Consider the following 26,338-nt stretch of genomic DNA (forward strand, 5'->3'; position numbering starts at 1 on the left):
GTACTGTACTGTACTGTACTGTACTGTACAACCTGTTTCCCAAAGATGGTTTGATCCATTTGTAACAAGAGTGTACAAATGTAATCAAACGGACATGTAAGGATCCATTGGGTTATATCTGCACATTCTTGGAGTTCAAATCAGCTCCATCATGCTACATTTGTATATTCTCAAAGTTAAACAGTCAGGATTATAGAGTGTATGGACATGGAGACCGGGTTTCCAAAAGCTGGTTTGTGTCAAGAGTTCTCTGGTTTCCATCTTTGGGTAGAGGAGACTACTAGCTACAACTATCTATAACAATATGATTGTATGAATAATATTAATTGAGCAGTGTTCTCTTTTAAAGAGATTAAGACACTACAGCTATTTAAAGTGATGTTGACCTTTGTAGAACCTCGGATTGGTCGTACTCGTATAGCTTCCTGGGCATGATAAATCCATATATATTGACCTTCATGTTTATCTGTTGCTTCTGTGCTCTGTGAACGAGGAACATATAGTAGTTCAGTAGTAGATCAGAAAACTAGGACGGTATAAGACTACTAGTCTTATACTACTGTGAAGGATCACAGAAACTGAAAAAGGATCAAAGAAGCATCCACTATGATGTGTAGACCAGTGGTTTTCACCCTTTTTGAGCCCATGTCATGGTTGAAATCGCAAGGCACACGGCCTGTATTTGGGTAAAATAGCCAATCGACAACCTCACAACACATTGTGAGCTTGTAGATCTTCTTTGTCATACAACCAAGCATAAATCAGGATTAAAACAGTTTTGGCAGAGAATTCAGCTTCCACAACTTTCTAATGCCTTAATGTATGCTCTGTTGTACGACGTTGTCGCGTCATACAAATAGCTGATCTACAAGCTGATGTGTTGTGAGCTAATGGATCAACATTATACAGTGCATTATAAATTGGGATTAAACCATTTACTCGCCAACAAATCTTTGGTCTGAACTACGCTTAAGTAAGCAGCACATGCAACGCAGAGATGAAGATGTGGCTGCTAAGGACATACAATACACTCCTATTGGTAGACTCCACGTTGTTCACATGTATGTACAGTATCTGCTAACCTAAAAGTGATTTTGAGGGAATGCAATGAGGGAATTGAGAAAGGAACAAAAAAAGGTATTTCAGATTCCTCGAGAATAGAAGCAACAGATGACATTATATGGACTTAAATAACATGACCTAAGGTTCTACCAAAGTTCAGCATCACTATACCCACTTAACATTGCACTGTATAAATATCCACACAATATTAATGGTTGACAGGTGTCATGTGACTTACATTCATAACATCCAAAACCCTGCACCAAATTCCCAAGATCCCCTGTTGCACATACAGGGAAAAAACAATTCACCATTATTTGGTGGCTTTATATAAAACACATCAGTACTTTCAGATAAGGACACAGAGAGAACACACAGCGACCCCCATGACCAAAATACACTGAAACCCACCACAAAACCAAGTGGAATAATTTAAAAAAAGGCCTTAAAATAAAAATAAAAATAAAAAATATAAATCTCTGGGCTTACAGCATATCCCTCCCACAGAAACAATAGTCTCTTTGGTTCAGTAAGGCAAGAGTGACAAGACACAATCGTCTTAGAAAAGACCTGCCATGCAGCAGAGTAGTTCATCAACGGTGTAGTCAGTGTTAGTGGCATCATGAGAGAGAGAGAGAGAGAGAGAGAGAGAGAGAGAGAGAGAGAAACATACAGACATACAGAGAGATCAGTGAGGGGGAGAGAGAGCGATAGAAAGATGGAGAGAGAGAGAGAGAGATTTGATGGGAGTAATGGAGAGAGAACTGTGGGAATTATAGTGTGTAATGTGGGTTTCTATTTATTTCTAATTATGTCAGTTCCATTTCTTTCACCAGGACTGTACAGGACTCTCTCTGTAAGTGCGTGTGTGTGTGTGTGTGTGTGTGTGTGTGTGTGTGTGTGTGTGTGTGTGTGTGTGTGTGTGTGCGTGTGGTGTTCGTGCATTCAAAGTGCTCAGTGCTCCTTCAACCTGTAAGACAGAGAGAGACAGTTAACTTAAAGGGACATTTCTCTTGAAAATACTTCTTGGGTTATTTTAACATCTAGTCGGGCTATTGTGTGCACCCCAGACAGTTCAACTGTCAACTTCAAATCAGACCCATCTGAAGTGAGTGGTACTGTACTGTACTGCACTGCACTGCTCCCTGGCCTGTGTGTGTGTGTGTGTGTGTGTGTGTGTGTGTGTGTGTGTGTGGCTGCAACACCTAAAGTGGCCAGTAGAACACACACACACGAGTGGCTAGCACCACTCAAAAACAGTGGAATGGAACAATGGAACATGGAATAGGGCAATAGAGTGATCAGCTGAACACTACACAGCCCAGTGGTGGAAAAAGTACTCACATTTGTTACATAAGTATCAATAATGTAACGTAGAAATAAGTAAAAGGCTGGAATTTACTTGAATGAAGGTACAAAACTATTGGCATCTAAATGTACTTAAAGTACAAAAAGTACAAGTACTCATTATGCAGAATGTTCCATTTTACAAGTTTTCAAATGTATAAAACCTTTTGAAAATAGCAGATCTACAAGCTCACAGCCGAAATGTATATAGTGCTGGCGGAAATGTATATAGGGTTGGAGTGGTTAATGTAGTTTTGTAATTATAATCTAAATCTACAAAGTAATTAGTAACTAAAGTTTTCAAATAATTGTAGTGGAAAAGTACAATATTTGCCTCTGAGATGTAGAAGTTAAAGTACTGAAAATTGGAAAGTAAAAAATACCTCAAAATTAAAATGTACTTAAAAACGGACTGTGTGGAGAAAAAGGATTGCATGACGGACAAACAGAGGGACCAATAGAAATGTGCGACTCACTCTACAGTGGAGGTGGGGTGCGATTTGCCTGAGGTCAGCTCATTGGTCACTAACCGCAGCAGCAACTGTACAACAGCAACAGCACACAGTCAAATATTAGTTCATACATTTTCATAATTCAGAATCTGAATTGTACTTTAGATGCAAGAATTCTCTCTCTCTTTCCCTGTGTGTGTGTGTGTGTGTGTGTGTGTGTGTGTGTGTTTTAAAAAATTCAGATGGCCTAAATGTATATATAGGGCTAATATATAGGGCTAAAATGTATGTATGAAAATCTACAAAGTTACTAGTAACTAAAGTTTTAAAATACCGGTAAATGTAGTGGAGTAAAAGTACAACATTTGCCTCTGGGATGTAGTGGAGTGGAAGTAAAAGTATTGGAAATTGGAAATACTCAAGTAAAATACCTCAAAATTGTACTTAAAGGACAACTTCACTTTTCTTTATATAGATCCTCACTAATGTTAATGATAAAATAGCAGTTTTTTCCCTACTCGCTCTGTGTCTCTGTGGGCAGTTCAGAAACCTGTCCTCCAGTGACATTATCGATGGGGAATCCAAGCTAATAGAAACTGCAGGCTTTCCATTCCTGAAAAGTTACCATGAGATAATGGAAGCCATCGTTCTCACGATAATAATAATAATAAAAAATAAAATAAAAGGATGTCACTGGTGGACGGGTTTCGGAACTTCCCATAGCCCTCCTATGAGACACAGACCGAGTAGGGGAAAAAATATGTTTATTGAAGGATCCCCATTAGATTACTTAGTTACTTTCCACCACTGCTAACAACCCAAACTCAAAGCACTCACCAGCAGAGCCAGGAAGTCGGAAATCATCAGCATGTAGAAGACCCGGTCCCAGCCGCCTGCAGACAACACTCCAGCCAGCAGGGGGCCCAGTGCTGCACCTGTCAATGTCAAAAGTGAGAGTCTGAAAAGGCGAGCATAAATGTAGTCCCAGTTCAACTTGTCACACACACAAAGCTATGGGAAATTATACAGATAGTTTCCGACAAGAAATCTGATTGGTTGAAATAGCCATCTGCCCATGCTTCAAACCTGCATGATGGAACACTGAGCCTAATCACATATAGGGTGCGTTCGGAGAAAGCGCACTGAGCAATGCAAACTAATAGGCGAGTGTGCTCCGGTGTGGTATTTACGAACATGCCCTTAATAAATCACTCCGCACTGCAGTCTCCACCTGATCAGACCATATATGGAACAGCTGTGCGCCTGCATCGTGAGTGCTGTCCTAGCCTACTGGAGGGAAACCCAAAAACAAACAGCCCTGTTCAGAAAATTATTATATTGTACTTTTTTTTTTGGTGGACTACTTGCGATGAATGGTTGGAAGAAGAACGCAAAACCAAACGAGAGATGAGTTGTATTGGCAAATGAAGAGCAGTCTAGGAATTAACTGAAGTCAGGACATCAAAGGGCCGATTCATACTCCTGTTTCAGCGCTGTAGTGCCGAAATGATTTCGGCTCGTCAGAAAATTTCAGTAGCACCGAAGAGCCGACTTTAGGACGGTACCCGCCCCCCCGAACCTCAAATTACGTCAAATTGTAGGCTCTACAGCGCCGAACCGACTTTTATTCGGCTCTAAAATAGGAGTATGAATCGACCCTAAGTCAATTACTTAGGCTGTGAAATGTTTCCGGGAGTCCCGGAAACAAATAGTCCCGGACCGGGACTATTTGATAAACAAAAAGCAAGACGTGGATTTTGCAACTATTACAATAGAGCATCTGAACAACGAATTCACAACGTCAAACAATGGGCCCGATTCACCAAGAAAATGTACGACTATAGGTGTGATGCACCACACAGCATTAACTTGTAGATCAGTTTATTTTGGCAAGAGAGTCTCTCGCAAATGTCAACTGACTGAACGTTATAAAGTATAGGCTACTCTCACTTATAATGCAAGTCTAGTTAATTTATTTATTTAAGTTCAAACTCAAGACCAAGGCTATACTTGGCATAGCCTTGGACATTGGATATTTCTTTTTTATCAGAGCTGCATTGGTTAATGAGAGGAAGACCGTGTTTTGTATTAGGCTACTATCATATCACTGTGTCTGTCAGAAGGCCTGGGGAATGGATTTGTTCTGTTGTCTGGACACATAGCAATTTTTTCAACCATATGGTATATCCTTCCTCGTCCGAGGTAAGCTATAGGCCTACTAGTATGAATGCGTTCATCATTTGATGATGTCTTCATCAATAATATTAAAATGATTCGCGGGACATTTTGAGTTAGTTGCCACTTGGCATGATGGAAGTCCAATAGGCGAACCTGGCCGTAAGGTGCAGAGCCATGCCGTTCATGATGAGATCAATATAGTAGCCTATAATTATAAATTAATACCACAGAAAAATGTGGCACATCATTCTGTGCACAGCGAGGCAGCCGGCAGTGACATTTACCTTTAGAGGAGAGCGCTGGAGAGCTGGCTTAAGACATTGGCTGAACGCCGATGCCATACAAGCGCAAGCTGCGCAATACATCGATTTCGGTTATATCTATAGGCTATACATATTTTATGTGTTGACCAATGTCGGGCACATAGCCTACATGAAGCATTTATTTTAGGTTTGTGACTATAAATTGATTCAGCATGAAGACTAAAGCATGCAAAATGCCCTTTACGCTTTGATCCCGACACTAATAAGTCAGCGTTGGACTTGACTTGAGAATGGTAAAAATGTGCTTTATTTCAATGGTAACTTCCATGCCTATATTATACGGTGTTTAAGTTAAAAATACGTAATTTCTTTACAATATTGGAGTGGTTAACAGCCCGGAGTATTTTCTTTTTTTTTGTGGTAAGACAGTATTTTTTTGAACAAAAAGCCTCAAATCATGAACAGAGCGTGCAATTAATATATCCAGGGGTGCACACAAGCGGTGCGCCAGTGCGCATGCGTCGTAAAAATGTTTGGTGCGCGGTAGATCAAAGGCATGGAGGCGCATTTGCGCACCAGCTGAGAGACAGGGATTTAGAGAATGCTGACAGGCATTCAAAAGGAACTCAAATGAGATATTAACGTCTTGTAAGTAGACTTAGAAATAAAACTAGTGTTGACTAATCATTACAAGTGGCTCTTATTTTGATGAGGCAGTTTCTGCACAGGAAGTCCGTTTCACTGCGTTGTATGAGCTGTCAAAGTGCTAGTCGTTAAACCACATTAGCAACCATATTTATAATATGAAAACGGTCACTTAAACAATGTAGGTTACACACTGGAATTAAACATGTGGAACCTGCAGGCAGCATTAGGTGAATAATTCATTGTATGTGTTGGACGTTTGCGGTTGTGCTAGAGATAAAGGGACAGGTGCTGCGGCTGCTGCCAGTGGGACCTTACTGCTGCTTAACGACGACACCGTCTGTGACTAGGTGTACTAGTGTAGCTTTGCATCAGCCCGTGTGAAAGCAGCATAACGTTGTGGCAGGATACGAACATCTGTACCCAGTACTCAGTACGTCTCGTTCCTGACCGCATCACTGTCGTGCCAATAATCATGGTAAAGCACACCCTCTCATGTAATATTTCTTAAATATAACAGGAACAGGAAACAGATGTACCACCTTCTGAAAACTGGGACTAGTTATGTACAAAGCCGAATTGTCAAAATAAACTATATAGTATTATTACAGAAAATGTGTTTTTAGATGATTACCGGTAATTAATCATTATATTTTCCAAGTTGTTTGAGGTTAAGCGCTGGATCCATAAACAATTGTGTATGGGTTACACTGACCTACAGATCCGGTGCCGTCAATGATGGCCGTGACTGTGGATAAGGCTCTGGCGTTTCCTTTAAGGCTCTTGTGAGTCCCCTGTGGTAAGAAGAGGTCAAATGAGACAGGGAGAGAGGTGGTGACTTTAGATTATTACTATTACTAGTCGTTACTTGTTACACGGCTTTGTTGTTCTCTTGATTCTGACACACACACACACTCACCAGGTCAGCAGACACTGCGGTTGTAATAAGGGCATATGGTCCGTTAACCAGGCCTCCACACACCAGCAACATACCTGGAAGGAGAAATATCACATTCATCATACAAGTTACCCATAAGGCATCGATTCCCAACCTGTGGGCCGCAAGGATATTGCAAGTGGGCCCCCAAATAACTTGCAAAACACTAAGATTTCAATGACAATGGTTTGGGTCACTTAACACGGCAGCCGAAAGTTGGTATCCGTGTCCTTGCCCATATAATGGAGATCCCTGAGCTCTCCCAAGCCTGTGCATCATACATGAGTGACGTAATATATTGGCCTCCAAATTCTCTAACAAGTACTGCACTACTGCATTAAGTACTCTGACAATGGCTACAGCACTACCCAATGTCCTAAACCTTTACAAAAAAAGATAGTGGTCTTTGTCATTTATGTTGGATGGCAACACAAATACAGCAACATTAAGCTAGTGATGGAATGAGTAAGAAATGTTGTCTCTCACCAATGGTTGGCCCCATGCCCAACTCGCTGATCATGGAAAAACCATAGAGCTGGAAACGCATACACAAACATGACATAAATCCTCTCAGTTTCATTGTTTCACTCATGGCTCACACATCATGGCAGATTGTCAGATCGAATGAGTTACTCAGACATAACAAGAGTTACAGAAACACATAAGTAGCCAGTACTTCAAATAGCCCTTTCTTGTGAAATCATTGTTAATGAGCCCCCAAAAAGGAATACATTCATTAAATAACTTGCATGACAAAAGATAATGCTAAATAATATCTCTCTCAAATCATACAGCCAAATGCAGTAGGTTTGTTGCCTGCCCTTGACAGTAGGAGGTGCCAGAGAGCAGTGAGAGGATAGAACAGAAGGACATTGAGAAGGGGAGGCATGAAGTGAGATAGAGATCAGAGAGAAGAATAGGCTAAAACAGGGTGTTTTTTCATGTCGGGGCACCCAAATTGACTTTGATAAATGCCACAGCTCCCCATTTCAAATTATTCTGTACTACAGCCCCTCATATGAAAATAAGTTGTGGTTTCAATTCAATTGCCTAATGTCATAATTGTACATGCGAAATAGATTAATATAAACAGAATATTCACCCAAATGTGATTTCAAGAAAACAGAAATATAGTGGCATCAAAACTCTAATATGGCTGGCTGACCCACAGGAACCTTCAAGGAACCCAAGGGGGTCCCTGGGCCACAATTGGAGAAAATACGAGGGCAAAGGCACCTACGGAAAATAGCCAAACTTCCATCCTATAATGAGTATTATAAACTCACCGTTGGGGCGGCTAGCAGCAACATGATTGCGCACGTAGTGGCTCTCATCCCCAACTTATCAGAGATGACCCCAGCCAGGATCCCACCTACGCACAGACACACACATACAGTCATCAGGTCACTAAATGACACTATACTGCTCACACTAAACCCTGAGCTGCTATGTTCCGTCTTAAGGAATGCAGAGATATGCACATAAACAGATGGACGCACACATGCCACATTATTCATGCCACATTATTTATGGAACATAAACATTAATATCAACGCAAAAAGCACACATTGGGAGAAATGAGAAAGGATAAGACATACCCACAATTCCTCCCACGTCAAACAGGGTGGAGAGATCTCCAGCTTTTTTGGCATCCAGGTGGGCTGAAATGTACACACACACACACACACACACACACACACACACACACACACACACACACACACACACACACACACACACACAGTCACACAGTCTGTCAGGCATTGAGTTCAGTCTAACATGCCAATGCTAACAATAGAAGTGGACGTGGATTGGAAGGATGAGGATGTGTGTGTGTGTCTGTCTGTGTGTTGTGGCGCGTGTAAACCCAGTAAACAAACATTAGGTTGTAAAAAGGGAACAAGTGAATGTACAGGTGTGTGACAGGTACAAACCTCCCATCAGTCACATAATCCCTTCAGCTACAAACACCCAGCAGATTGCCTTGGCAGCAACAGTGCAGATAACATTACTATAGCACCACAACGGCATCTTACAAAAGGCCACACTTGTGCTTGCTGGGACTATGTTCGCTGTGATACTTGATCGCTCGCAGGCGGTTCTGCAGAAGTGCAACTGTATCGCTGACATTACAGGCAGCCAGAGGTCAGAGTGGTGTCGAACTCCTACGCTGCCATTTGGAGTAGTGTGGCGTATTAAATGTTTACCTCAACCTGCAAGCCAGTTGGCCAGATAATTGGAGACTTGACGTACTGGGTTGGAATCTGGCGAGGCTGGTTCTTCAGGTCCACACGTTTTATGGGAAGTAATCATTAACAAAAATATGTTTCTTCATACATACACAGTACATACCTGCTTTAGTTATGTAGAGAGGGAGCCAGAAAAGAAAGGTGTAGCTGACCAACTTGGCAAACAGCAGAGACAAAGAGAACTCGATCACTCCCTGTAGATCAGAACAGCACAACACTGCATTAATAACACACTGAAGCACTGACAAATATGACGGTACTGGATAACCAGACAGTATATCACTATAAACATATAACTATCATAAAAGTGTAAATACATTCAAGGCCTTGATGTAAAAAATAAACCCCTTAACAGAAAGTTGTCTGTTTACGTAATGATATATCGCCAAAGTATGTACGGTATACAGCATGCAGGTGAGTTGTCCTTGTTATAGTTGTGGTTGTGTGTGAGAGTGAGAGTACAGTGAGTGTGAGTAAGTGAGTGAGTGAGTGAGTGAGACTGACCGGTATGCGTAGGGCACCCATGAAGCTGATGGCCGATGGCTCTGACTCACTCTTGACCACAACTACCTGTTGCACTTGCATACACACACTGCCATGGTCTCTGGGTAGTAACAACTCGGTGTCATAACTCTGAATGAGAAAGAGTAGAGTGGTAAAGAGAAAGAGAAAGGGATTAGTGATGGGACGATATTGAAATTACACGCCACGATTATTGTGGCAAAGATAATTGCGATTAACACTATTTTCGTGATAATCAAAATGTGCTTAATACTCTAAATGCCTCTATTATTAACAACTCGAATCATCCCTATTCTAGGATGAACCTTCATCACAAATAGAAGATCTACAATCTCGCAACGTGTTGCAAGTTTGCAGATCTGCTATTTTTGGTGAATTGATATGTGTAGTGTGAAATAAGAGCGCACCAAATGCACTCTTTAAAAGGTCCGTTTTAGCAAGTATAGAGGGTTTAATTGGTAGTGAATTTTCAGCTCAACAAAAGCTAGTGTATGAGGACAATTTCATGATAAATAAAAATCTCCATGATACGATTGTTGGGAGCGGCTTTTTTTTTTTTAATCACGATATGCAATAATAACGATTCTCGTCCCACCTCTAAAATGGAGGGATGTATAAAATATTATGAGTCTGATGTAGTCTTATTTGATGTTGTTTATCCCTTCTATGTTTCTCTAGACCCGAGTCCGCTAATGAAGTTTGAATTGAGTTTAATTATGTCTCTGACGTACCAGCACCACATGGGGATCAAACTCTGGAAGGGAACCAGAGATTCATCTTCCGTCAACTGCCTCACATCCACCCCATTGCATTCCAATGCCTATATCCCTTCAGGATCACTTCAAGTGACTTAAGGTGGTTGCACACTGGACACGTTTTTCGGAGAACCGATGGAAAAACGCAGCTAAAAATCCGAAAAGCGCAGCAGTGTGCAGGGACCTTAATTCATTTTATTTGATTGGTCCAATTCTATAAAGATCAATGTTTGAATTTGTTCAAGGTGGTTGATTTGATAATTGACATCCCAAACCAGTCCTCCTGAAGGGATATATTACCAGAGAGAAGAAACATCAATTCAATAAATAAAATTAAAATAAACAGAGAACCACCATAGCCAGGGGGCAAAACATTTCAAAACTCTGTTATCCAGTTATAACAGAGTTTAATATTAAGGGATTTTAGTTTTTCAGTTAGGGCTGCATGATTATGACTAAAATTATAATCCTGATTTGTTTGATCACGATTATGAATACCGAAATTCAGGATTATTGATTATGATGATTTCTGGTGGGAGATGATTGTATAATAATCTTCTTAACGATTTTGTTGCACATTGTGCTTCTCTGTAGCTATCTGTGATTTTATTGTTCGTCTGTGAGCCTGATGGATGGAGACATGAGTTGTACAATGTTTGTCATTAATTAATAATTACTTGTGGTGATGAGGAGACGAGGGCAAGGTTCAACAGCTGATTAACGTATAAGTTTAAACCAAGTTTCACGATTATATAACTTAAAATGACGATTTCTGATTACTGAATGAATTATGCAGCCCTATTATTCATGTGCCTGATCAATTGGGTTTGCCAAGTAGGCCAACAGCATAGGTGCCATATGCATTGAAAGAAATGCTAATGTGATTGATGTGTTCATCCAACCCCAATAAGCATTGCCCCCTGGTGGCCTTAACCCACTGAGCTTACTGCACTGGAGGTGAATATATTAAACACTAACCTTTCTGTACAGCACAATATCCTCATTACTGTAGTACGCCTGAATGAATCATAATGACATGTTAAAGTCTAACATAAGCCTGATTGATGGCTGCTGCGTTCATACTAGTGTCGACTGGCGATAAAGCGTCACGCTACAAGTCATTTTCAAACATGATGATGAAGCTACTGTGCTTCAAACTGACAGCCGCCACTTGTCGCCATGTGACAGTCGTTGCAAAAACAAGCTGAGGTGGCTTCAACGTTTCTCAGCGCTCCAATGACGCAGCGAAGTCACTCCATTTCCACTCAAATCTCTCTCCCCGGAATTCTTACTGTGTTCCGTGAATGGAAGAAAAACTTGTTCCGTTGATAATCAGGTACCTGTGCAATTTAACCATAGCCTTTTCATTGATGAAGTGTGGCTTGAACCACACTTCATCTGTCAGCTACTCCTACTGTATGTAGACGGCTATACTTGGTCGTATTGTAACTTTTGAGCCGCTAGTGTGAACGCATCATTATACTTCGTCATACCGTCGCATGCCGAAAATAGCCCATTTACAAGCACACCATGTGACACGTTGTTAGCTTAATAGATCTACTATTTCCAGCATGTAACGCCGTTGTTTGAAGTAAGCATTATGCTGAAGCTGGTGTATGTCTGAAATTATGAAAGAATGAATGATCAAAGTACACTGTAAAAGTCTTGGGTATTCATTTAACTCAGTACAGTACAACATGAACACTCAGGATTTTACTACACACACACACACACACACACACACACACACACCCTTTACCTGTGATTTGCCTTCTTTGTATTGCAGATACATCTCCTTGTGTCCATTCAGTCCATTCCTGCTCTTGGCTGGTAGCTGCAAAACAATTCAGAGCAGTCTAGTAGTACCAAGAGATGTACTATATATAAGCCTACTTGACTAATCCGTTGTCAGTTCTTTTTCTACCACGCATCATTCATTATCTCCATTACTTCACAGAGTTGCACAGGGGTCATGTTGTTAAAGAGTTGTTAAATGAGTGTTAAAGCTTCGATCCATAACTTTCATGTCCGACCGGGGATTCAAACAAGGGGTCTCCCGCATGATAGACCAAATCTACTACCACTCTTGTCAACATGGCATCCCCATTTGGTCAGGGGAGCTTCAGCAGTATTACGGGAATTGACAACCGTTTTTTTCTTTTCAAGTAAAATGGGTGTTTTTTTGTTACCTTTTTGTTAAAGTGAAACGGGCGTCTATAAAGTGTGTATATGGATTTTATAACTATTTAACCATTGAAGCTTGCGACTATATAACATTGGAATACAGCGTCTGTCGGGTGGAAACCTCATATGTCCAAAACTGTTACTTTTCAGGATTCAAATCCAAAATAGCAAAAGTAGCAGATCTACAAGCTCACAGATCTGCTTTTTGTGACGCTGTAGCATGATCAAGTAAGGCATTAATTTACGAAAAAACACAAAGTTAGAATATGGAGATAGTAGGATTTTGCTCAACAGTAATGACATCCTGACAATTGTTGGCAGAGGAATGCACTCGACTGACAGCAACTTCTTTAGTTACTTCAGGCTCACAGAAATATTTGGTTTCTATTGTGATACGGTAGTACTAGTACTTCTTACGGGCTACCTCGAAAATTAAGCATATTCTTTGGCTGTAAATCCCTCTAGAGAAGAGTGTAATTGTTAAAGAGTGATCCAATGAGCCAATACCAAAAACGTAATTTTAAACACCTGGCATGGAGGCACAATGGCATTACAGTGACAAGACTCAAAAGCTTTGTGTGGGAATCGCAACATCGTCTGCCCAGGAACAGAACACACTAAAGCTCCTTGGGGTCAACGAAACGTTTGGTCTGTATTGTCTAATGTCTTTTATAAAGATATGGGAGTGAGCAATCTGCTCCCCTATTTGTTATAGACACATATTTGAAAGCAAGAAAGACAATGTTACGATATCCAAAGTCCATATCACAATATTGATATAGTATCAATATATTGCCCAGCCCTACTAAGGTAAAGGCCTGAACCCTGCGCAGGGTCTGCTAACGTTGCATCACCAACGATGGTGGGCTCCATGACGCATCACTCCAATGAATCGCCACGGCCAATGAGGTTATCCATCTATGGCCTCTCAGGTGGCTCTCTGTGAGCTCAAGTGAGTGGGCAACTGTCGTCGTGGCAACCGTAGTGAGTCATGCATGGCATTGCGCTCTCCCATCACTTGACCCTCAAGTCAGTGTTTACTGTGTGTGTGTGTGTGTGTGTGTGTGTGTGTGTGTGTGTGTGTGTGTGTGTGTTAAACACACAGCTGCAGTTACAGAGTTCCATACAAGGACATTATGTATATTGTGTGTGCACAGGCACATAGGCGTGACACAAGCCAACAATGCATGTACAATTACTGTCTATGCAGAAAACAGGTATGCGCGCCGGTATGCACGCACAGTTGCACACACACACGGCAAAAACAGAGTGGAGGTAATAATAGGCCATTTTATCATTTTATATATTGAAAAAATAGAAAGGTCTCTTTGTACTGTACTTACATTGTTTCCAGGGGAACAGCTCTGAGCATAAACGCTATTTAGATCATTTGGATCTATAAAGAAAAGGAAACAACAACCATATCAATAGTGCAATCATTCCATAATCATCACAAAATGTTCTCATCATTATTACAATTAGCATCACTTATTCCCAGTGCTCTTCCCTTTGTCGCTTTAATTAAATAATTATATACAGAGTAGCGTATGCTGTCATTTCACAATAACAACAGCGGTTAAATTTCTTTGAACCGCTGTCCTTTGAGAAAGCTTTCTTATAAAAGACCTGATCATCAGCACCTTGGAGAGAATCACTGATTCGGACAGAAAATGTTTATTTACGTTCAGGTAACCAATCAGCAACCAAGTACCTCAGAGAAGTCTTTAAGAGTAATTTTGTTTTACAACTTTTAACACAAAATGTTACTCATACTTAATTAATATCCAAGTGAAGTAAAAAGAGTGGCAGAAAATGGACCAGAGAAGGGATGACAGGCAAAATAGGATTGAAAGATGTCTGCATTTAAGACGCTACTGCGCATGCTTCTATCGTCTGAAACAGCGCACCTGCTCCAACGTTGGAGACAATTCCCGGATTAAGAGTGTACTTCCGTTGCTTCATGAGCTGGGCGAGCAGCTTCATTGAAAAGGTGGGGGCGGGGTCGTTAAGTCCTCTAGTTTTCATACAACGCTATGAGTGATACTCACGTTCAATGAGGAAGAAGAAGCAGACCACGCCCATGGCCGCAATGATGAGTCCCGGGACGATGAAGGACATGCCCCAGTTGGTTGACACCCAGTAGCCAGCTATCAGCGAGCCCAGGATGTTCCCCACTGACGTATGAGAGTTCCACAGTCCCATGATCAGGCCACGTCTGCAGGGAGGGAGGGAGACACACACAAACATATAGAAATAAATTTTTGCCTGTATTTAACCTTTACTGCTTAGTGATTTAGAGCAGTGGTTCCCAAACGTTTTAGCCTGTACCCAAAAGAGATGTTTGCCCGGGACACAAACGAATGAAAATAGCAGATCTACAAGCACAAAACACGTCACTTCGCGCCACGTTGTGAGCTTGTAGATCAGGCATTTTCACTATTTGTTCTCAAATTTATGAACTTTTAGATTTTTCTTGGATTTCTTTATGAAATTACTGAAAAAATTATAAAATGAAATAAAATAATTAAAAACTAAATGTAGGAAACAAAAAATAAAGGGACCCATAAAAGACTAGACTAAACAGACTAGACACTGAAATCGACCCACTAGTGTGGCGATCCTACACTAGTCCTCCTGGTTCTGATCAAGGATATGTAAAGAAGGAGAGGACAGGCGTTCTACGACCCATTGCATGTACAATCGACGCACTGGGTGGCAAACTGGAGCCGCAAGTTCAATGTTGATTGTTTGATTGAACAGATTGCCGAATGGGTACAGTTCAAGGAAGGTACAGGTCAATACAAAAACTGAGGATTTTCAATTCATCAAAACATAAATATACACATCTATGCAAAAAGAGAAATAAAAATCTTCAAATACACGGTTAGGAAAAATAGATGGGGGGGGGGGGGGGGGGAGAGATGCATACGGGAGACCAGCGTAACCATGTCGCAGTATTTGCCAGCATACACCTTGTGTTTGATGTGGTCGTTCAAATAGAGGAGCATGCGTCAGTGGAGTGGGATGTTTTGAAGCCAGATAATTTGCAAGATACTTTTCAACCTGTTTATAGACAATATTTCCATCACTTTCGAGATGGAGCCAAGACTAGAAATAGGGCAGTAGTTGCCGGGGTCTAATTTGCTGCCTTTCTTGTGCAGGGGGGTTACTTTAGAAAGTTTGAAATCATGAGGGATGCGTCCCTGTTTGATGGAGAGGTTTATTATGTGGGTGATGATTGGAGCAATGGAGACTGCTGAGTGTCTTCCAATCTGGAGGGGATATTGCCATGGCCAGTGGCCTAATGTTATGCATTGAAGTCAAGGAGCGAGCCGGTTGAACCAGATTATGAATAATCATTAATGATAGGGATCTTCGTCAGATAAGCGGACGAGACAGCCCGGTCAAAAACATGCTTTACATATTGCACATTGGAAAACAAGTGTGATAAGTTTCCTTTTATTTTCCTCAACCGATAATTTATTTCAATGCATTCCATAGAACATCCCGTTCCAACTTGCTTCCGTATTAGTGTTGATCTTATCGACGAAAATGTTCGTCGACTACCTTTTTTCACTGAGGAAAACTGAATAAAAACTAAATAAAAACTAAGCTATGATGCCTAAAACTATGACTAAATATATTGACAATTCCGTCAACAAATAAAAACTAGACAAAGATGTTAGGAAGGGACTAGTGAACCAGATAACTAAAAGAGAAGTCATTTTATGTTTGGTTGTGCTCTGAAAATAGCTGATTTACAAGCTCACAATGCATCACAGCTTGACACGTGAGCTTGTAGATTAGCTATTTTCAGAGTGCAACCAAGTGTAAAATCAGGCATTACGACGACGGCATCAAGGCCTGCCAAAACACATTTTAGTCGACAAAATAAACTGTAGATTTAATCGACTAATATCTTATGATATTTAGTCGACTAAAACTAGAGTAACACTAAAGCATTTGAGGTGACTAAAATATGACTAAAACTAAATGAAATTGTATTCAAAAGACTATGACTAAAACTAAATCAAAATGTGCTGTCAAAATAAACACTGAATCCGTAATTGCCAGCTGGAATAACCGGGCCAAGTAAGTGACTTACAGTATATCCTCTCCTTCTTTACATATCCTTGGTTGTCCTGATGTGCCATTTCAAACCATGTTAGAGTGGATATTGGAATGGGGGGGGGGGGGGGAAGTGAAACTGCATCTTACCTTCCCTTGCCAAACCAGTTGCCGATGCAGGTGACAACACTGGGCCAACCAGTGGTCTGAACCAGCCCGTTGGCCACCTGAGAGAGACAGGGAAATACATGCATCCATTAGGCTGTACATGTAGAAATTAACACTGAAGGTTTTACTGTGTAATATGGGCTTTGAGCATTTATACCAAATACTTTACATGAATACAATATATGATCAAATTCAATTTGGTGTTCTGGACATGAAAATGTTTGAGAACCACTGCTCTATACTATAGTGTAATGTTAAGCATCCATGTCGGTGTGTATTTGTCACCTGAACGAATATATAAAAGCCCAAGTTGTGGATATTGTAGATGTATCCCAGTCCGAACAGGCAGGTGAACAGGCCACTGGTCAACATTCCCACCGTCAGGTACAGTCGGATGGGAAGGCGCTCCCCAATGATGCCACTGCATGGGTGCACAGACATGACATCATCACGTTAAAATTAGAATGAGTATTTCAATTTTCTTTTTCAAAAAGTTTGAGTTTTGTAAGAAAGAAAGAAAGAAAGAAAGGAAATTATACTTGATCATGTACAATTTGATTGCAAAATCCTATTTCTGTCCACACAGCAGCAGTGCTGTGTAAAAGTTAGATAATTTGATGCTTTATTAGGCCCCACTGCTTTGTCTAACTCAAGGCCATTTGACATTGATGCAGGGACACTGGTATCTCTCCACCAAACAGACTGGGACACTGGTATCTCTCCACCAAACAGACTGGGACACTGGTAGCTCTCCACCAAACAGACTGGGACACTGGTAGCTCTCCACCAAACAGACTGCTACAGATTACTTCAGACTGGCAGCCGCAGCCCAACCAAGTCGGGAGATCAGTCGGTTGGAAGGTTTGGGGGAAGAAGTTGCTGAATGCAGCCGAGAGCCGACACCAACAGACGGCTACTATGGTGCTAAAAATAGCCCATGATTTGATGACTTTTTCAACAGTAAGGCCGCTGCTATGCGACGGCCAAAAGCTTCACTACAACTTGCAACTTGGTGCAACAGTGTACGCTTGTCGCCGACGTCTGGTATGGTGGAGAGCTACCTTAAGGCACCCCCATCACACAATACAGGGACACTAACGCCCCCCCCCCCCTCCCCAAATAAATAAATAAAGATAACACACACACACACACACACACACAGTTACATAACACAACCTCCTCTGCATGAAAGCCCTCACTGGGCTCCTTCCGTAACGATACAGTTAACACAAAAACAGATACAATGAGGACCTTTAAACACAAGAGAACGGAAAGGGTGTGCTGAGGTACACAGACACCAGATATGGACAAACAGTAGGAAGCTAGTCTAGTGAAAGAAAGACAACTGAGAAAGAGAGAGAGAGAGAGAGAGAGAGAGAGAGAGAGAGAGAGAGAGAGAGAGAGAGTCAATTTCAGTATGCTTATACACCATATTTGCTGATAATACCAGATGTACAGTACAAGCTCACAATGCATCACATTCTGACATGTTGCAAGTTGTGAGCTTGAAGATCGGCAATTTTTCACCAAATGTTTGCCATAGAATAGGGATACTAGGGTTCATGTGGAGGAAGTACCCAGTGTAGCTAAAACCACAATTGAAAACTAACTAAGTCAACTAGAGCCTGACTGATGGCAGATTTTAGAGACACAGAGAGAGAGAGAGAGAGAGAGCACGTGTCTTGTGTGTGCCGTCGCCTTGTTCAAACACCACAAGACATATCACAGGTTACTCCAAGAACATAAAGCGCCAAGTTCTCATCCAGGCATCATTTCCAACAAGAGGCTGCTATGACAGAATTGAGGGAGACCTGAGGGGTCTGGTTTTTACAACCATACTCCATGTCCTGTGGGGCAGCTCTTGATGAATGTGAACCACACCTGCCAAGGCCATCACACAGGTCTTTCTTTACGTATCATTAGATTGACTCCATTTCATTCCGTGTGCATAGTCATCAATAAAGCCCATTTCAAATGCAAATACTTAGGCAACACTAATAAGCTTAGCAAATCCTCAATTACAAAGTAATTCAAATTGCATAGAATTTGCAATAGATTTTTCAGAACATTACAATGTGTGATGCTGTCTGCAGCATACTATGCCAATCAGAAAATAATAAAAGTCCCTTAAACTACATGTCTGTGAGTGCTGGTGTTCTCTTCTTAGAGATTTATTTAAAAGAATGGTAAGTTTACCTGAGGTACATGCCCACAGCATAGGCACAGAGGAAGGAATAGTCCATGGCTCCCAGCAACTGTTTGTAGTTGCTCTTATCTGTGAACAGAGATGAGAGTGACCTCAGTTCAGACTCCAGACACCGAGCTGAGCATGCATGCATTCATGTTTTTGTTGTTTATGACAGAAAACAGGCAGGCGAGGGTGAGAGAGTGTATATCAGACTGTGTGTGTTGGTGACAGTTTGGGTGTAGCATGCACCAAACAGGGTGTAGGACCATGTCAGACGGACAGAGAGAGGATAACAGAGAAAATGGGGTTCCACTTGCAATACGGTATTTCTCAACCTTGAGACTGACTGACTGCCTGCCCCCCCCCCCCCCCCCCATGCCCCTGTATATTTGGGAAGCAAACCACCTTCTTCCTTCCTATTCTTGCTTTTTGAATAACAAATGTTGTGTTGCTGATGTGAAGCTGCGCTGGTCCTGATTGTTTTATTTGCTCATTTATCGGCAGTAAATAAATGCTGCTGGGTTTGAAGACTAGGGCGAGTTCTATCACACATCACACCGCTACACACATCCAGTACAAAGCCAGTCAAACTGATATACATGCAGATAGATACACACCGAAAGGCTTCCAGCTGCAGTCCATGTCATTGTGGAGGGGAGACAGAGAGGACCGCTGGTTGCTGCTGGCTGTGGCTAGCTCGTTGACAGACGAGCAGTTCTTATGCAACTCACTCTGTTGACACAAACAACAACAAAATGCTAAAAAAAAACACACACACATCAGTGAGAGTAATAAAAGGTGCTTCATTCAGTGTCTTCTTATTGCTTTGTTTAGTTGCACAATACAGTATGAAGAAGCAATGTCTGCTGAAGACTGTGTGTGTGTGTGTGTGTGTGTGCCTGCGTTACCTTAACAATGCTGATGGGTTTTCTGGACAGATGAAAGCTGGTGTACAGCAAGAATGTGAGCATGAACGTGAGTGCTCTGTACCTGCAGGGAGAAGACACAAGGAGGCAGCACTGAGAGTGGAACTCAAGTCAATGGATCCAGAGAGCAACACCATTGAATTATGAACTGCCAGAGAGGTTTTCCACTCCAGTCCTGACGCCTCAGACTGAACCACTGCTAGCTTTTAATTCATCAATTCATTAATTCAGCAAAACAAGGGAGAGCTCATGACGGTTGAATTATATTGTTGTTATTATATATCACTTCCAGTGAGATATAACGACATGAATTCATCCGAATGGTTTGTTTTAAACAGGAGGAAATTAAACTTGGGACCATTTTACTACAGTTAACATTATAGCTTTTTGGTGTCTGTCCACAAACTGTCCTACAAACATTAAATTCCCATAACAATGAATGGAGAATTGTACGTCATAGTGTCTGAGCAAATAGACAGCGTCTACTTTTATGTCATGATGATGTACGCTAATAAGAGCGCCCCTCACTTTTAAAGGTACGTGTTATCTACTTGTTACATTCTAACAAGTAGATCAATGAACGCGAGATACAAAGCTGTGAATAAATTATACACCACTGACAAAAAACCCTACGTCTCACGAGCAGAGGCCAGTAACACAGAATGAGGAACTGTTGCCGGTAATAATACCATAACCTTGTTTAAGCATTGATTGACAGACACATAGGAGTGTAATTTACTTTCCAATTCCTGGTAGCTGTCCGATGTACTATTGTGTAATAAGTAAATAGAGGAAGTGGAAAATCACCGGCCAGTGCGGCCACCATAAAAACCAACTGCATCCGACCTTCATCTTATGACTTTGCTGTATATCATCGTTGTCGGGTAGAAACCTTGTATCTCCACATTTCTTTTTTATGTATTATTTTTTAATACTTTACAGATCATGCAAAAATAACTGCATTAAATTACTATATTGGATTAATTGGAATATACTGTATATAATCTGCTGCACAGAAGTTTATTTTACCATAAATCGTAAGTGTGTTTTTAACTGCACTATACTGAAGCCAATTCAAAAGTCATTTAAACAGATTTGTTTTCACATCTTTTTATTTTACCAGGTTGTCCCAACTGAAATTAAAACCTCTATTACAAGATACATCTGGTCTAGAAGGGAAGCACTGACAGTATACAAACTGGGGGGAAAAACCCAATTAAATAAAGAGTGTCTTGCATAGAGCAGAGAAAGAGGTGTGAATAGTCTAATCCATCTGGTTGGTGAGTTTAGGACTAAGCTAAAGGTCTTCCGGTCAAACTGGCTGTCCTCAGGCCTTGGCACTATGAAGTGCAAACAGCCTTGAGGGTGGATTGAGAGGAGACACAGGGAGGGCATGTACGTACGTACCCAACAGCTGGACAACACGTGGTGTGTGTGTGTGTGTGTGTGTGTGTGTGTGTGTGTGTGGGGGGGGGGCTATAATAAACAGCCAGTGTGCAGCCTGACTGTGAGAACAGTAGGCTCTCCACAACAACAGGCAGATACATGTTTGTCTACATTCATCAACAATCTCTTGCTATGCCACATATCTCCTTATGAGCCAAACACTGTAGAAAACCATGTACTATCATCCAATGCAGTGTTCATTTACTATAACTCTGCAGAATGTCAAAGTGACACGAACAGTCCAGATTCTACTGTGTATGTAGTGGGTTCGATGGTCAGGTTCAAATGATGTCATTTCAAATGTGTTGTAGAAAGAGATACTGGCCATGTGTTTGGAAAAGCTTGTTGACCATGACACTAGCTGTTAGCACAGTGAGGTCAGAATTACACTGGGCTCTCTTGCCGCCTTCCTACTTGACTTTCAGCAGTAGTGGAAAGTAACTAAGTACTGAGTCAAGTACTGTATTTAAGTACAATTGGGTTATTTTTACTTTACTGTTGATTATTTCCAATTTACTTTTACTCCATTACATCTCAGAGCCAAATATTGTGCTACAATTGTTTGAAAACTGTTTTGTTACTTTGTATATTTTGATTAATATTACAAAACATACTGTACATTAGCCACTTTAGCCCAAAATACATTTCAGCCATTTGAAAATGTATCTGCTATTTTCAAAAGGTTTGTAAATTTGAAAACTTGAAATGGGACATTCTGTATAATGAGTACTTTTACTTTTGGTACTTAAAGTACATTTGATGCCAAAACTATTGTACTTTTACTCAAGTGAATTTTGAATAGCAGACTATTACTTGTAACAGAGTATTTTATTTTTTACAATGTTTTATTGATACTTTTACTTACGTTCCACCACTGCCTTTTCAGAAAGACACACACATAAGCTTCATCAATTCCCCCCCCCCCCCCCCCCCCCCAAATGAGTTATTTACCCGACTACACAGATGAATGGAAGTGGGGAAATTATGTACTGTAGTATCCACTTTATTTTCAACTCAATTTCAGGCTGTTAGTCAAAAGCATTTAAATGTTGTGTGAGCCAAAATGTCTGTCAATTATTAGAATTATATGTTATATTAAACTTTGTAAAGAGCTTCGCTAGGTTCAAAATAACTTTTATTATATCTCTGTCTAAATAGATGGAGGACTCAGTAACCACTGAAGGGGGACAAATTTAAATATCTGGAAACACTACTTAGAAACAAACAATTAAACAGCAAAAGAAAATGGCATTTTAGGAGAGACCAAAATAAGTCTGTACGTGACAGACGTTTCAACTTTCGTCTTGCTCCTACACGATTCTTGCTCAAATGTGACTCGATCTTGATCTTTTTTCGATTAATTGTGCAGCACTACTGCTGACCTTTTCAACCCAAAAGTTAATCATCTCTTTGGGCAGTCAACTGATCATTCCAAGTTTCCCAAGCGAGCACACTAATCCACAAACCCGCTCCACTACTATAACAGTGGTACTATTCAATGGAATAGCCCTTAATTAAATAACTGATACTGCATGAGCAACCTACGGGAATATTGCTTATAATTGCTTTAAATGATACCAGTGTCGGTGGTGTGTACAAAGCATTGAAATCTTATTTGAAGGTTTACATTCCTAAGCAGTGATGAATGCGAACAAAACAGATCAGTTATGAAATTGTAAACATCTCGTGATTTAAGGGACAAAAAACTGAAAAATCTGACTAGCACAACTTGTTGACAAATCCCTAGCAGGGACAACATAGTAATCCTCTTTCTTTCTGTTTTGCATATAGAAGAATGTCAATTGTCAAGCACGGCAACCCATAGGTCCCAGGAATTCCACAAGAATAAACCTGCAAATCTGGTTTGACGTGACCTGCGGTGAGAAACAATGTATTTGAATACATAGGTTTAAGGCTTTACGCAACACCTTGGATGGATAGTTGGATACAGGAACCTACTGTAAATCATGATTCATGTGGATTATTGTAATGAAAGAACGATGTATAGTGTACGACTGTACGTAGTGCTGTTGGATGGAGAGGTTGTTTTGGGGCAAATGTCAGGGAAAGGTACCGTATGTGTTGATCATTAAGAGCAGCTACAGGACAATACAAGACAACATAGACACGGAACGGACAACATGTTCTTGTGCAAACACAAGAGCACTATGCAGACATGCTTACAGTATAATGCATATACATGTATGCAGGTGCACTGCACACACACACACACAGACCCACACAGACGCAGTCAAAAGGTTTGCACAGTCACTTTCCCACACAGATAAAGATTACTACTCACCACTGATCCCTGTTGAAGGACACCAAAAGCCGTATTCCAGGTGGAATAGGGGCCATGTTTAGTAAGACGCCGCTTCTGATGAAGTCAGGCGACTGTAGCTATGACAAGGCAGTAGATCTCAGGCTGAGGAGGCTAGTTGACAACACAATGACATGGTGTGCGACTGTGCGTATCTTGTTTCATCTCTGTCACAGAGAGGGCAGTGGCTCCAGGACACATGGCCAACAGGCTTCACCGGAGCTGGTGGGACCAGTCAAGGCAGCAGTACAGCAGAGAATGGGTGGGGTGGGGGGGGGGGATAAGGGAGAGGAGGCGTGGGGAAAGTGAGAGAGAGGCTGAGTGAGATGGGGGGCAGAGAGAGAGGGAGGGAGGCAGAGGGTATGGAGGACAGAGAGAGGGGAAGGTCAGGGGAGGCCAGAAACAATCTATCAATGACAAGTAAAAAAATGAAAAGTCATAACTGTTTTGCTTTGTTGCTCTCTCAACAGCAGGTGAACTAGTACAACTCCATCATGTCACTAAAACACATCTCTGCTGAACAGAATTCCAGAACTTAGTCCAACAACCAGATGTGTTTATGTAGAATTTTGGCAGATTCACACCGAGTCTGTTTCATTCAAACTGTTCTCAAATAAGATTACCTGGTCGGCTGGTCCCCACTGGTCAGGATTCACATAGGCCTTGATTCTTCCGCACCCGAGACAGAGTACACTTCATTCAACTGTATTCAATGCTTTCACATTGCATCGATCCATATCCGAGGAGTACACTTCAACCGGTCCCGATGCGGTCCCGGAAACGGTTGGGTCCCGAGTGCGCAACCGGGACCATAGTGTGACTGTGAATATGCCCTTTGATACCATAGTAAGGAGTTCAATGTTAGTCCTCACTACTGCAGTGCTCATCCATGCACCCAGAAAATCCGACAACATACATAAAACAAAACACGCAGCGCAATCAATGGGTGAAATGTGACTGACACCACAAGTCATTTGCTACATTTTTGTCTTTCACACCCGTTCAATTTGAGTAAGGGCAGATTCACATTCACACTATGGTCCCGGGTGCGCACCACTTGGCAGATGTTGTGGGTAGTGTGAATGCTGCGTACCGTTCCCTGAAGCGGATCACCCAACCATTCCCACCGGGACTGCATGGAGGTAGTCTGACTATAGTCTCGGGACTGATTGAAGTGTACTCGGATACGGATCGATGCAATGTGAAAGCATTGAATACAGTTGAATGAAGTGTACTCGGGTGAATCTGCCCTAAAGCAAAGACGTGTCAGACCTTGGCCCAAGGAGCTGCTGTGATTGTAGTGTACAGTACAAGTACAGGGGATCATATGCCTTGCTTGGTGGAGGGGAGCACATGGGGGGGCAGGAATTACATGAAGGCTGTATACTCTGCATGAATACTCCTCTATGCTAGGAACCACCTACATTAACAGTGTGACGTTGCAACCAGGAACCAAGCCAACACCTCCCCAAAGGAAACGGCTGCAATGGTTCGCCGCCTCCTCTAATGGGAACATGAACCCTGTAATTTCAACCCCTTGGAAACCCTACAGCTACAGGGACAGACTGGCTCTAAAGGAACTAAACCAAACCCTCTGCAAGCCTTCCACATCATCTGACATTTGTCAGTCGCACACTGCAATATCCTGAGTGCAACTCTGAAAGTGTAAAATTGTAAATATGGAAGGAACTTAAGGAAGGGTCCATTTGGTTCCATTTGTTGACATTTCAGTCAGTGTTAAATCAACACTGAGGATTTTACTGGCGTGACATCCTTAAGCAAAGGGTGTTGAGTGTGAAAGTGATATCAGAATCTTCCTTCATACGTGGATGTGTTTGTCTACCGGGGGCGGGTGTGTAATGTGTATAGGTAAGGGTATAAGACCAAGCAGGTATGGTGTCACAATGGGAATAACTAATACGATGTACAACAATGATTGTACATACGCAAGCATACGAATTATGCCATAACCTTAAGCGGCATTTTAAATAGTTAGGCTGTATATTGTTTTCTTTGTTAAGACTTATTTTTTACCACATAAAACCCATATAAACTGACGTCACAAACTAATTTAGTAGTAATAAATGAAATGTTTGATATAGTTGAGGATTCCAATGAGTGAGTCATAAACAGCATTAAATTACATATTACATAGAAGCCCGACGTCTCTTATTCTATTATGGCTGAAAAGAGCACATCACATCAGACACAGGATCACAGCTCGATCAAGCAGAATAGAAAAAACAACACCTCGCCCATCCGTTCCCCGCGACAAACACAAAATACATGTAAATAAACCTTACCTGGTTCAAAGAACGATGAGAAAAGCAACTAATGTGTGTTTTGTCTCCTCTGAAAGCCGTCCAGATATCAAGCACTTCCTTGTTCTCCTGCATCTGTCACCCAGAGTCCTATGCCCAGTGCGAGGTTGCTGCTCAGTTCCAACCCTCTGACGTCACAACCAAAGCAACTATACCCATGATGTTACACAGACATTGGTCATCTATCGAATCGTGTTAGATTGCGGGAACCTTTATTTGCGGGTGACATTCTAAATGTCTAAATCGATCAAATACATATACGAGAGTCTTAATATAAAGCTAACACGAACCTACTACGTAGCGAATC

General features: G+C 41.4%; 1 protein-coding gene across 3 annotated transcripts; it reads right to left on the minus strand.

Annotated features, from left to right (window-relative positions):
• Positions 1 to 1,751: 1,751 nt before the first annotated feature.
• slc37a1 (solute carrier family 37 member 1) lies at positions 1,752 to 26,148 on the minus strand. 3 transcript variants are annotated; one of them, XM_080784989.1, is made up of 21 exons: positions 26,014 to 26,148; positions 23,693 to 24,027; positions 19,927 to 20,008; positions 19,636 to 19,750; positions 19,027 to 19,105; positions 17,116 to 17,251; positions 16,813 to 16,889; positions 14,643 to 14,809; positions 13,938 to 13,990; positions 12,170 to 12,244; positions 11,389 to 11,427; positions 9,638 to 9,766; positions 9,237 to 9,327; positions 8,483 to 8,545; positions 8,171 to 8,256; positions 7,371 to 7,419; positions 6,867 to 6,940; positions 6,663 to 6,741; positions 3,699 to 3,796; positions 2,886 to 2,950; positions 1,752 to 2,032 (listed from the first exon to the last, which is right to left on the minus strand). In XM_080784989.1, exons 2-21 carry the CDS (start codon positions 23,746 to 23,748, stop codon positions 2,017 to 2,019), a joined length of 1,629 nt encoding a protein of 542 aa, XP_080641115.1. In that variant the 5' UTR covers positions 23,749 to 24,027; positions 26,014 to 26,148; the 3' UTR covers positions 1,752 to 2,016. The 3 variants fall into 3 exon arrangements, with proteins under 3 accessions (XP_080641115.1, XP_080641116.1, XP_080641117.1); XM_080784990.1 differs by having other exon boundaries at positions 23,693 to 23,932; positions 26,014 to 26,109; XM_080784991.1 differs by lacking the exon at positions 11,389 to 11,427.
• Positions 26,149 to 26,338: the final 190 nt, after the last annotated feature.

This window comes from Protomyctophum bolini, assembly GCF_963924005.1.
Source record: "Protomyctophum bolini genome assembly, chromosome: 16".
Lineage (NCBI taxonomy): Eukaryota > Metazoa > Chordata > Actinopteri > Myctophiformes > Myctophidae > Protomyctophum > Protomyctophum bolini.

Coding starts and splice junctions, on each gene's coding strand:
- slc37a1 (XM_080784989.1), bottom strand. CDS start 23,748: ATGGCCCCTATTCCACCTGGAATACGGCTTTTGGTGTCCTTCAACAGG. Junction 8,257..8,482: donor TGACGTGGGAGGAATTGTGG/GTATGTCTTATC, acceptor GTCTGTGCGTAG/GTGGGATCCTGGCTGGGGTC. Junction 6,742..6,866: donor CCGCAGTGTCTGCTGACCTG/GTGAGTGTGTGT, acceptor TTCTTACCACAG/GGGACTCACAAGAGCCTTAA.